Raw genomic sequence first — 13,713 nt, 5'->3', positions numbered from 1 at the left:
ATACATTTTTGAAATTATAAGACCGGCATTAACTTTGTATCACTGTTCAAGAGAAAAGCCCTGGATAACTCAACTGTTGATTAAAATAAAATATTAAGCTTCATTTGGTTAAGTAAAAAAATTACAAAAAAATTACCTAACTTAAAACACCTCCTCTGACTGCAGTGTTTTTATGGTGCATGAAACTGAGACCTACTATATGTCAAAAATACAGAATTCAAACAGATTTCGGTTGTGTGTGTGTCATATCTGATAACTTGCACAGCTTGTCAATTGTTCAGGTTTACTGTTTAACTAAAAACCCATTGTAATTTTTTTGTAAATATTCAGTATTCTCAATGAAATGTGACTGGTCTAAAATATTTGTACATATTAAAAAGTTCAAAGAATTCAGTCATTTTTATTTTATTTTATACAGTGGTAAAGAGAAATACTAAAGAAGCAAAACAGATCACTTGGTTCAATGAAATTACTAGTAAGATCCACAGATGACAGTTTATTTAGGAATGCACCCTCACTTACTAAACAATAAATCTATTAAACTGTGGGATGATCTGAAAATCAGATTGTGCTGAATTTGTTTTTCCATATCTCTGAACATTTTTAATGAGTTTTTTTCCAATTTATGTCCCATTTTATTTAGTCTGAGCAGTGATGCTGAGCAATGTACAAATTTCTGGCTCCCTCTCTTTGGATAAGCTTAAGAATCAAAGATAGAGACTAAAGCACAATAATATTTATTTATATATGTATAGTCAACTTTTTCACTGAGGCTCAAGGCGGTTAAAGTCAATAATTGTATGTTGTTACACCGCCCTGAGCCCGTCCGACGGGGAGGGCGGTCTAGAAATGTAATAAATAAATAAATAAATAAATAAATAAAATACAATCAATGGCTGGGTCATTCAATAAACACACAATTCCGCCTACCTTGAAGACAAAAGTATGCCCAGTGTTTACTTAGAACAATATTTTAAGTAGCACATCGATATACTAATGTCCTCTGTCAAGAGAAAGACAGAAACGCAATGACAGAAAAAATATACATTAGGAAGTGTACCTATATTTAAAAATGCAGCTAGTCGAGCAGCATTTAGACAGTACTTTAAGACTGAGAGCAGTATTCTGGATATCTACCTGGGAGATACCTGTTCCATTACATTTAAAATTAACAGCATAGCTTTTCCTTTAAAAGGGAAGGCTGTTTTGCAATGTCACAGTCATATGTATATGAAAATGGTCACAAGAAATTGAAACATTTGCCATACATATTTTGTGATGCTTTTAAAGTAAAAAGAGTAGCAAATGTACCATGACTGCTCTTAAGAGTATCTGTGAGTGCTAGGTAGCTTACTCAGTTTATGGGGAAGAGAAAGGTACTAATAAATGTTGCTGTTAACAGGAGTTCAAAATTCAGATCGTGATGGGAATCCCACACTGGTACATCTTAGTTGGATAGGTGATAAAGAATTAATGTTAGCTTACTTGTTGCATATGAACTTGAGCCATGTTAATAAAGTCATGCTTAATAATTCTAGTAGCAAGACTCTCCCCACCAGGTCTGAATAGGAGCTAGGGTTGTCTCAGTCAGTATAGGTACTAACAGCTAACCATGACCCACCCTTTACAGATGTTAAATTATTTCTGCTTATTACCTCTCACACTGTATCTTCTTTGACAGATCTGATTGTCTATCCTATCATACTCTGTTCATACCCATCTACCTACTGCCCTCTCTGAATAGACTGGATTCTTTTTGACTCACGTTAACAATAACCAGGAAGTAACAGTATTTGGAAGTGGATCGTGCCTTTCTTACAGGTGGGATATTGCCCCGCCCCCACGAAAGAGTGCTGCAGAACTAGGCAGAAGTCTACCAGCAGCAGTTTATCGTGGGAAGGGCGGGCCGAGGAAGGGACACAAGATCACGTGACAGGAAGGCGGAAGAAGCTCCCGAGCCCAAGCCTACATCGCTCCGAAAGATTCAGAAGTGATAATAGCCCCCTTACGAAGGACTGTGATATGGCGGGGGTTAAAGGTACTATTTCTTTTTCTTCTTCCGCTGGACTCTTTCGTGTCCTGCGATTGCAACGGCAACCCTCTTCAAGCTCAGGCGTACAATCGTAGCCGTTTTTCGCTGCATTCAGCAGGGCTTGCTTCTAAGCAAGCAAGCAAGAGTGGATAGATTAGCCGGCCTCTGCAGGGGAAGTTGCTAGCGTTGGTCACTCCAGAACGGCTTGGTCGGGCGCGCCTGGGTAGGAAGCCCTTGGCGGTGACGCTTCCAAGCGGTGGGAAACGCGGCGCTCGATGTTCTGCCCGCCTCCTTCCCTTCCGCACCTTTGCGAGGATGTTCCGTGTGAGGCGCGCAAGGAGGGCAGCCCCGAGGAGAGCGTCTCGGCGCGCGAAACGTCCCTCCCCTCGGCCCAGGTCAGCTGCGGGGGGGCCGCCCTTGAGTGCCCGTCTCCCCCCCCCCGGCCCAGGTCTGGGAGTAGCTAGGGCTGCCCTGCTCTGGCATGGCTTCTGGAGCCCCGGGGAGAGGCGGGGCTAAACGTTGTGCGGAGTCAACAGTCTGGATGCTCGCCCGGCCCTTCGTCTGTTATCAGGCGTTTTCCTGACGCTGCTAGCTTGTTTTATTGATCGACGTTTTTGTGTGTGTTGTTCCCTACCTTTATAGGAAACCGAGTTTTGTTTCACGTGTTTTATGGCTTCTAACGTTTATTCTTTTGTTGAGTTAATTCTGTTGATTTTTTTTAATGTTAATTTTTTTGTTGATGGCGTTATTTTAATTAAAGTCAAAATTCCACAAAAGTATGAATGTTTAACACAGCGAATTAGCTTCCCACTGTTTATGTGCAGATTGCAACTTTAACCTTTTATTTTGAATTAACTTTGTTTTTATGTTTATTGTGTTTTAAGGCTTGTTTTATTAATTTTATAATCGTTTTATTTATATTATAATCCCTCTTGAATTTCTGCAAGGTAGAAAGACAAAATTAAGTTATGTTAACCTTAGTTAAAATATTTTATATACTACAAGTAAATGAAAATGAGTGTGTAGTGAGTGTCTTTATATAAGGTAAACAGCTAATTAGAAAGTATGATTGTTTAAAACCATTTAAAATTGCTTCTCCTTATAAATTTGCTGCCTTATCATGCAGCAGTTGAAGTGTTGGAACACATCTTGTAACTAGTTGCACTGAATTTATTGTATTTTGATAACTGGCTTTAATAAGCACAGTTAACTTATGAACAGATTTGTGACTTCCTTTTATTTCTGGTTGTGTAGCCCTGGTTGGCTTATCATTCACTGGAGTCATCGGCCTGACGTTTCTTATGTTGGGATGTGCCCTAGAAAATTATGGGTAAGAATATGCTAATTTGGGATACATCTTAGTGCTTTGTTATCTAGTTTGCCAGTTTTAAACCATTTTAAAATGCCAGGATCAAGCTAGATGTGGTGTTGGGATATCACTGAATCAATCTCTCCATGAGGGTGATTTTATGTGTAAATGGCCACAGACCAGACAAGGAAATGCGGACCTGGGGGAATAGGAGCAGTTGGTTTAAAAATGTATATTGAATTTTTTTTATTTAAGAGCACAAAGGGCTTTTCCACACTTGACTTATTCCTGATTTTCTCAGCCAGTCCTCAAGCATTAGCATTGGTTTGGGTATAATTCTTTCACACATCTGCCTTTGCATTTTTACATTTGTGAAGTCAGTTTATTTTGTTCTGCATATGCCTTAAATAAGCAAGATTTTCAAGTGTGGGTGCTATTGTCATTGGTGACATCAACAGCGATGTCACATCACTCTACCTTTTTTTGTGCGTGCTTATATAAAGTTATATTGATATAAGGGCTGAATTAAAAAAGATTGAAATGAAAACATGAGGAAGTCTTTGCATGGGGAAGCCTAAACGAAGAGTCACCCTTACCTAAGGCTTCCCCCCCCCCAGTTCAAACTGGAGAGCCCTGCCTAGGCTGGTCCAGAGCTAGGAGGTAGAGGCTGGCACTGATGAGGCAAACTGAACTCTGTTGGGATGGAGCCTGTAGCAGCAGTGGCTATGTGTTTTTCAAACTCTGCTGCTTTTTCCAGTGCCAGAAATTACCACCCTCCCTCCTCTAGGCCTCAGTGCTTTTGCAATTTTTTGGAAATCATTTTCAGAGTATTATATTGACCTACCATGGTAACAAAGCATGCTCTGAATTCCTAGCTTTCATTTAAAAAAGAAAAGTACTTCTCTAATACCTTCCCTTGCAGAGATATAAGGAAAAAAGACATATATTTGCAATGGAATGGGCTAAAAACCTACCTTTTAAAAAAAATGAAAGCTGGGAATTCAGAGAATCTGCTGCATATTTTGTTAGAACAGTAGGTCACAATAACACTATGAAAATGATCATTAAAAAAAGATAGCAAACAAAACTGGGAGGAAGCGGGGGAAAGGAGTGGTTTGACACTGATGAATGTCCTATCATCAAAAATTGGGTTAGAGATGGAGGAGGGAAACTGGGCGGGACAAACAAAACCAGAAGAAACATTACACACAAGGAAAAAAATCGACTCAAAGTTGGCTTCTAGAACAAGATCGAGGTAAAAGAGGTCTCAAGAACTGGAGAAAACCCCAAAAACTCAAAGCAAAAACAAAAGGCAAAAAAAGTGCACTGATACCAAAGGGATAAATTGAAGCAGTCTGGGGCCAAAACAATGGGAGAAACTAGTGTGAAAAACCATACGGATGTGTGGGAAAAGTCAGAAGCGGTAGTTAGGGGTAGGAGGTGGGGGAGAATTATTGTGTTGGAGGAACTGTAAAGTAAAGATAAGAGTGTTTTGGAAAAAACTTTGTTAAAGGTGGGTTTTGAGATTAGGATCTGGGTTTTCAAATAGAAAGGAAACAATACAGTAAAATGACAGAAGGCTCAGAGAGGAATTATGAACGTAAAAGAATAATAATAGTTTTGAGTGCATAAAGATCAAAGAGTGAAAAAGGCAAGAGAAAATGCAGTTGGGTTGGAGAGAGAGAATCTTGAAGGACTAGAAAGCTGAAAATGCATGACTCTGTTATTTTATGCTTTGTATTTGTCTTTCTACAGTGTGTATTGGCCTCTATTTGTTTTGATATTTTATGCCATATGTCCTATTCCTCATCTTATTGCAAAACGCGTAAGTGATGATACAGATGCTGCAAGCAGCGCCTGCAGGGAATTGGCATATTTCTTAACAACTGGAATTGTGGTTTCTGCCTTTGGACTTCCTATCATCCTTGCACGAGTTGAAGCGGTAAGATGTTGGAGCAAGATGCTGAATGTTAATCTGTTTAGAATCTGGAAATATCTGGTGCTTGGCATACCACTACTTGCTGAAAGAGTTGTATGATAATTTCTGTCTAATTTACTCATGGGTATCACGCCACTGAAAAGTAGCTGTGTACTTGCTGTTTGGTGATACTATTTCATTATCATCTTTAGGGTATGTTGTAGGAAATAAATCCTTCCAGCAATCACTTAGGAGATTGCTGCACACAGGAAAACCTGTAATATAGTACATTAAACTGCTTATTGCCTATGCATGTACCTTAATGATTGTTCATTAAGGTAATGTTCATTAAGGTACATTAAGAAACTGTCTTCATACCTTCTCTTAAAGTCCAGAATGTCTGCAGTTTTAGTTTTATTCTAACCATAATCCAGATAATTTAAATACACAGTTGAATTCAGGGGCCTAAAATTTTAATCAGAATAAACATTAATTGGCCTTACATAAACAGTGTTTCTGCATTATCAAAATGATTTTGTTAGACCAGAGCTCTCAACTCATGACTCATGACATAGTTTACAATATAAAGCAACAACAGATACAACTTAAGAGAAAAAATTCTAACCAATATTATACACATGCTGTATATCAGATTAAAAATTAAGCCTGTGTGCTGCAGATACATGATTGCTAGTACATTGCAAGTCTTAATGATCTCTTACGCAGCTTGTTCTCTGAATCCACTTTGGATTGAGGTGTCAACTCTGTTTTGATTACTGGTCTTCATTACTTTTATTTTTCTTTGGGAGAGAAGAATATTGGGTCTTCTGAATGGTTTTTCATTGTCTGGATCTGGAGATTTGCCCTCTTGGTTTCTCTGGCAGCAGGATTAATTGAATACTGAAAAAGATTGTTGCCATGCCAAGGTGTGTTCTCTGCTCCATATTTGTTGCCTGTAGCCATTGAAGCTGGGATAGTGCCTTGGTATTGTCCTGCTTTCTACATCTGGTGAGAAATCTTCAAGTTTCTTGTTGTCTTTGCTCAAAATATCTTTCCTGCTCATAAATTGTAACATGCCTCTTCTATGTCCTCTACATTTCTGTTTGATTCTTGCTCTGACTATTATAAGCCACTTCAAGAACCCCATAGGGCTGTTGATGTTAGGAAGTAAGTCTACAGCATTTTCTCTCCTAAGATCCTAATTAACATCTGTTCCAGAGTAGTGCTGTATACTTTTTTCTTCTGCTAACTGTTCAACCAAATGGGTTTCTTTCTGTGAAGGACAAAGTGTAATACTAAAGAAGGCAGTGAGACCACTAGAGAGAGCTCTAATTCCTTCCTTGCTTACCAAATTATCTTGCTGAAGATTAAAGATGTCTGGAAATTTCAAGCCATCTTCTTTTCAGTTTTAGAGAGGAAATGACAGTTTTGAGAGAACTTGAAAAACACATAGTATGTACGTAACATGCGAACCATTTCAAGTTCTTAATTTAGTACCTAAAATTGTATTTTTGTGGGTATATGAAACTTAAAGCACAGCTTAACCATTTGTGCTATACAGTATAGCTTAACCATTTAAAGTACAGTTTAACCATTTGTGCTATACAGCTTAACCATCTGTGTACTTGATTGAAAATAAGTCCCACTGGTTTAAACATGGCTTACTCCCAAATAACATGTAAACTATTTTGAATATGTTAGAGAGAAAGCCACAGGTTGCTGTACAATATAGAACTAGCACTTGATATTTGGTAGAATATGAAAAAGTGAAAAGTAGAAACTGTTAATCTTGTAGGAGACAAGAACTGGATTTTTGGAATGTTGTAAACCTTTTGACAAAATTAGTTCTTTTTTAATGACATTGTACAGCACCAGATTTGTATGGCACTGTATGAAGTTGAAGGCATTGCTATGTAGAAAAAGAAGGCCCTGTTGTGTTTTTAAGAATAAAAGCTCAGGAGAACCCAGTGTAATTACAAGTAAGGGTGTGTGATCCAGGTCCAGTAACCAGCCAAAAAGATGGATTTATGCTGATCTGTCATAATCTGGATTTGCTGGTTCCCCAGGATGAACCCTGGAGCTGATCTGAGGTACTGAACTTTGCTAGGCTGGATTATCTAGATGTAGCAGGCAGGCACCACAGGCAGCTACAGTAGCGAGCGAGAGTACACCTATGGAGAGAGAGCAAGTAGCAGCATGAATGGAGCTTGAGCCAAGCTCTGCCACTACAGGATAGTGGCATGTGGCTAGCAGGATAGGGGAGGAGGCAGCAGAGTGCATTCCCATCCCAACACCTGAGTTCCAAAATGGCCATTCAAGCTGCCACTGATTACCTTTTAAACTCTGTGGCTTGAGGGATTCTCAGGTTCAACATTGGGATTCTCAGGTTTGACACTCGTTCCCTTGCTGCAGTTTGGTTCTGTTGTGCTATGTTAGTTTAGCTTGCAAAGGAGTCAGTGTCAAACCACAGAATCCCAAGCAAGATGAGAGAGACAAGCCACAGAGTTTAAAAGCCTTGGAAATGTTTCCTCTATAGGAAACAATGTAGAGTGGCTGGGGGTAGATTTTTCAGAGGCATATAGAACTGAACCCTGGGGTCCAATACTACTGCAATTTGGCAGGTCTTTGGGGGACAGTTCGGAGGAGGTTCCCTGCAAATTAGGAGTTAGCTTTAAAAAATCCCCATTTTTCCCAATAGGGAATAATGGCCTGATAAATCTAGGGTTCTCTAACCTGGATCAGAAAATCTGACGTTTCAGGGATACCAGTTCTTTTTTTTTTTTTTTTGGTATCCCTGAAACATGGATCTGGATTACCTGGATTTTTTTGGTGCACACCCCTAATTACAGGTAGCAACATTTGGATATTCACATACATAGGTGTCACAGAAAAATATAGATCTTCAGGTGGCATTTTGGGTTGCCAGATCAAGCCCAAATGGCAAACAAATGGTGAAAATGGAAGGAATGGGGAAGCAGGAGGATGAGAAAGACACACCATCAGGTCTGTGATGGGGGAGCAGAGCTAGGGGCTGGTAGTGTGGGAAAGAAAAGAATTAACATGTGGGGTGAGCAGCTGGTGGAGGGAAGGACCTGGCAGGTGGCTGGGGGAGGGGACAGGCAGAAAGAAAGATCAGGTAGGTGGGTGCCCAGGAAACCAAAAAGGGTGAGCATATTGAAGCACAGCCAGTGAACAGAGGTCAGGAGCGGGGAGCAACTGGAGTCAGAGAATGTTCTTCCAACTTTTCTTGTGCCAAGTTCTAGAAGTATTAATTGCTTTGTAAGCCAGTCAGCAACAATGCAATCATCATTAGCAATTAGCGTTGCCATCTTTTCCCTCTTGGCTCCAAGATTTGCTACAATGTGAGCAGTGCTTTTAAAAGTACCGAAGTCTAAAATAAAATATTTCATGTGAATTTCAGAAAATGTATCCCTCTCAAAATTTCTGACTTTTCTGTTTATGTCCAAAAAAGGTCTCTTTTTCTGTTTCTTCGCTTTTTACATCCCTACTGAAAGCTGAGAGAGGTTTTCATTTTGGTTGTTTTGAGAAGACCATGACTGAAATTACTCTTCATTATTTTTTCCTTGCTGTTCATGTTTGAGCAGGGAAAAAACGCTTAGAACATCTTATAAACTTTTCCTTAACTGCTTTCTTATGCAATATTATTATATATCCAGCATAAGTAGTTGCTCTGCATGTTAGTATATTTTAGCAGATCTTCAATATTTTTAAAGTATACCAAAATGATGACTAATTGACTTGCATAGTACTCAGAATTTACTGTTTGATCATTAGCGCTTTTAGCATCATGATGTTGTATTTCATTGTACTTGTCTAATGGTCAAAATGACCATATTTCCTGTCAATGAATGAAATATTAATTTTTATATATATATATATTTTGTATTTCAGATCAAGTGGGGAGCTTGTGGCCTTGTACTAGCTGGAAATTCAGTCATTTTTCTGACCGTTTTAGGCTTTTTCCTCCTGTTTGGCAGAGGAGATGATTTTAGCTGGGAACAGTGGTAGCTTGCACATGAAGCTTATACACATCTTATGTAGCTTTACTATGATACAGAGCTTATAGTACACTGGTCTTATGTGTGTATGTGTATATACTATGTATATATGTGCATATGTTGACTACATATGCATAGCCTTACAGTCTTGGTAGCTTTTCTATTTGAATATTGGCTAACATAAGGGAAGTTTATGGGATTTTAAATCACAGTGCCTAAAATTATGCCCTAAATAGTTGTTTGTACAAAATGAAAGATTGTATCTAGTCTGAGCTGTGCTTTATTAAGATGCTGATTTTTATGCTACTAGTTTTATCTTTAACACTAAGCAACAAACTGACCATTTAGCTTTATCATTGGAATTGTCTGTATTCTAACTATAAATGTGTTCCCACTGTTGTTCTGTATATTCTATTGTCTTTGAAGTTGTCTAAGGTGGTTTTACTATATAGTATTGTATATGTTCTATGTTTTAAAGAACTCCAAATTCTTCTATGTGAGCTATCAGGCAAAATAAACATGCTAATTTACATGCATAACTTATTTGGGGATAGGATAAGAAGTTGTACAAAGCACTAACGCTCTCACCTGTTAATGACTAGAAACGCTGTTCAGCTGTTTCTGTTTTCTGAAGCCCACCAAGCATTACACTTACACTTTCAAGCATACTTTTGCAGCTGTTTTTACAGTTATGTACTATTCAATTAGTGAAGGCAGAGATTCCCAAGAGGAGATTTTGCACATATCAAACTCTCTGCTAATACCAGGAGGGCATGTGGTGCTAGTTATATGTTCCAGAGTCATCTCCTTGGAAATAAATGACAATTTATTTTTTAAAAAATAAAAGACTATTGATGAATATTTTTCAATGGATATAGCCAGTTTGTTGTTTCACCGTGACTGCTCCAGTGAACCACAGTCTTTATATGAACAAAGGCAAATGTTATTTGATAAACCTGCAGGGTTGTAAATCAGAATATGCCTTACTATTTCACTATTAACTCATGATTAATAAATGACATAATTCCACTTTTTGCCCTCAAGAAACAACCTATTCAGTGTTAAGATATTCCTTGCCAGAATAAATATGGGCTTCCTAGGGTTATACTAACATTTTTACAAACAGGCAGTTGATGGAGGGAAATGAAATTAAGGTCCGCAGTTCCTGTCTTCACCTCATTTTACCTTCTGCCTCCTGTATCTTAAGGGTTCATTTAGATGGAAAAAACTTTATGTAGAGGTGACCCTAGATATTGCTCAACTGGATGCCTTAGTTTTATTTCCATTCCTTTATCAAGTTAAAATGAGTTGTAGAAAATACCTGACAGGAATCTTGCCGAGAGTCTTTTTAAAAATCTCACGCTGCCTAGAACTGTAAAACTTCCAAAAATTTTGAAGCAATGGGGGAAACTGGGTGGGTTTTTTTTCTGTTTTAAGGGGGGGGTAAAAATGAAAAGTATAAAATACTTTTCTTTCAAATCCAAACATATTTTATTGCTTTAACAACAAAGTGCATCATTTATAGTATATGAAATTGAAACACTAGACATTTTTATGTAAGTTTAAAGTATATATGGTTTTCAGTGAAGTCCAGCTCCGACTGGAGTAACTCTGCTTAGGATTTCACTGTTAGTCTTCTCTAAGCAAAATTGCCAATGTACTCAGTACCTGAGAGAGCTGCAGACTGCTATACCCTATATTAATGTAGTACATGTATCCTAATTTTTGTAATCTGAGAGGTAGGAAACAAAAATAGAAAATTTTGCAGTAAACAAAATAGCCTATTATTTGGACAGAAACCGTCTATACAGTCACAGTAAATATCCAGGATATTTGAATATCAAGTTAAACTTCATAACATTAAAGACACTGATGAATAATTGTCAGACACATTATAGCATTTTAATTGTTGCCAAAATTATTCATATTTAAAAATAAATATATCCTTAAAATATATTTGTCTACAGTATACATGATTATCATTACCTAGTGCTGTACATTGTCTTATATAAAAAATCCATTCTACAAATTTTGAATGAGTAAAACCTTGAATTTATTTCACCCATTCCAAGAGAGTCTTTTTCAGTGCTCCCCAAATTTCCCAGTTTTTCCATCAGTAGACAAGTAGGGATAGAGTCCATGGTGGAAAGACATAAAAAAGCTACATGCACTCCCTGGAAGTTTTCAGTTTTTTTTCCTGGGCCTTCACATCTGTAGCCCTGTCAAAACTGTCACTTCCTCATAATTTAGTCAGTGCAAATACTTTAAGCTAAAGACTTATTATCTGAAGTTTCAAAAATACTCTGTTAAAATGAGAATGCATTTATCCAGTTTATTACTAGGAGAAACCATGCTGACATTGTTTGTATTTTCTTATGAAGGATTACCTTTTTGGTATATGGAATCTCAAATAGCTAAGTAATAATGAAAGGATTAGAACACTTACCTAATTATTATTCCAGCCCTTAAACTGTGAAATATAAACTATATAAGTACTAGCACCCAAGCAAATTTGTATTGGAGCACTGTGAGTTTAGAGTTTTCCATGAAGAATAAGGTCTGAAACAGTAACTGTAAGAGATGTTGAGTTTTTTTGCATAAAACTTTTCACAAATTAAAACAAAAACTCTGGAATTGTTAATCTTACAGATGGACAGGTCAATTTCTGTCACAAACAACCATGGGGGTGGGCATAAGTGGGATGAATCCAGACTTTTCACAGGGTATCAGTGGCATTGGCTGATGGTACCAAACATTAATTTAGTAGGTGCATGCTGTCTGCTGCTGCATGTGAGGATCTTTGGGCTACATCTGATGAGCTGAATTGTATCTTATAAGTTGGGACCAAATTGGAGTGATGTAGGTTTTTATTTTTAGTAGCAAACTGCCTTTTGGTGCAATGCTATGACATTGCATAGTCAGTGTAGGTTTCAGGCTGCCTTTAGTTGGGTATTTAGCTCATTTTGCCAAAGAGCTGATATAACTGTTCTGTAGCAGTAGTGCAGAACCATTTTAATGACACAGTTTGTAAAGTATTCAGAGTTTTAAATCACTCAGGGCAACTATGCAAAGTATAGACAGACTTAAAAAACAGGCAGGCAGTGTTACCCAGATTTATAAGTAATAATTTTCTAGTTGCTATGCTTGTGTGCAACAGAGAAGACAAGACCTAATCTTACTTTTTAAAAGATTTTTATCCTATCCTTTTTTCATGGAGTACTTGCTTCTCTCCCCCTCTCATCCTGCCAAGGACGTTTGACTGAAACGTTGTGACTGGCCCAAAGTCACCCACTTGCCCAAAGTCACCCACTGGCCCAAAGTCACTCCATGGTGGAGTGGGAACTTGCATCTTAGTCCCCCTGTTCCTAGTCTGACACACTAACCTTCACAATATGTGCGATCAAATGTCTTTCACAAACTGTTACGTTCACTCATCTTTCAAACATCTTGAACACTATTCTCAACACTTGATTCTGGTTATATGTGAAATGGTAAACAAGTTGAAACTTGCATTGTAAATGTTGCTACATGTGGAAGGAACAAAAAAGAAAGAAACATGGTTTTGCCATTGGTTTGTTTTATAAGAACCATTTTCTTTACTTACCCGATACATGCTACAGCATTGGATCTTCCCAAAATGGTAGATAATGCTAGGATTGTTATTTCTAGTGAATACCAAATCACCGCTTCTATCTTCATAGGGGAAGCATGTGTTCTCTTATCCACTTGAATGGCACATGGCATGTGTTAAGAAATAGATGCATTACTAAAGTAAAATTTGCAAGAGTCTGATGCAGATCAACTTAGAAAGTAGTCATTCTGTCAGTAGTTGTTAACAGTCATTTACATATAGTGGTTTTCATAACAATGCTGTAAACTTACTCAAAAGTGCCTTTACCCTAGAGTTACTGTGGTCAGGAGAAAGCTTGTGCATGTACTTCTACACTCTAATTTTTTAAAGGCTTTGTATTCTCTTTGTTGACTAGCTTTTTATGATTCGGAGTGCATATAGCAACTGTTAAAAGTTTTGTAATCCATATTGAAGTATTTACTGAAATCACTTAATTTTACACTTTGTAAATGGAAACATGTTTTTGTTTTTTCAAGTTCTAATAAAATTATACTTTGATGTTTTTCTGTTGTATATTACAAATTATTTTGTCCTGTAACATTTTATCACGAATGAACAAAAAGCGAAGGTCTGTATGTAGTCCTCAGATGTTAAAAACATTGTTGCTTTACAGATATGGACAGTAAATTTTTTTGCCTACTAAAACTCCCAAGTTCAGTTTAAGGGGCTTGTGTTTCCTTTTAAGTTGGATGCTTTTCAGTACTAGCAAGAAAAATCTTGAGAACTGTTCATCCTCTGTTTAAACTGATTTTAATATCTTTTCAGTGGAGTAGTCAATGAGAAGAGCTCAGCTGTTTGCTACAT

At 37.6% G+C, this 13,713-nt stretch overlaps 1 protein-coding gene across 1 annotated transcript; it reads left to right on the top strand.

Annotated features, from left to right (window-relative positions):
* The first annotated feature begins 1,937 nt into the window (after positions 1 to 1,937).
* LEPROT (leptin receptor overlapping transcript) lies at positions 1,938 to 13,412 on the top strand. The gene is made up of 4 exons (XM_054980054.1): positions 1,938 to 2,038; positions 3,287 to 3,362; positions 5,097 to 5,283; positions 9,172 to 13,412. Exons 1-4 carry the CDS (start codon positions 2,023 to 2,025, stop codon positions 9,286 to 9,288), a joined length of 396 nt encoding a protein of 131 aa, XP_054836029.1. The 5' UTR covers positions 1,938 to 2,022; the 3' UTR covers positions 9,289 to 13,412.
* Positions 13,413 to 13,713: the final 301 nt, after the last annotated feature.

Source organism: Eublepharis macularius, chromosome 5 (genome assembly GCF_028583425.1).
Source record: "Eublepharis macularius isolate TG4126 chromosome 5, MPM_Emac_v1.0, whole genome shotgun sequence".
Classification (NCBI taxonomy): domain Eukaryota; kingdom Metazoa; phylum Chordata; class Lepidosauria; order Squamata; family Eublepharidae; genus Eublepharis; species Eublepharis macularius.
Note: the sequence above shows the minus strand (reverse complement) of the source record. Positions and strands in the feature narration are given on the sequence as shown.

Excerpts from the sequence above, each read along its gene's own strand:
- LEPROT (XM_054980054.1), top strand. Across the intron at positions 3,363-5,096 it reads TGTGCCCTAGAAAATTATGG|TGTGTATTGGCCTCTATTTG; the intron begins GTAAGAATATGC and ends GTCTTTCTACAG. Across the intron at positions 5,284-9,171 it reads TCCTTGCACGAGTTGAAGCG|ATCAAGTGGGGAGCTTGTGG; the intron begins GTAAGATGTTGG and ends TTTGTATTTCAG.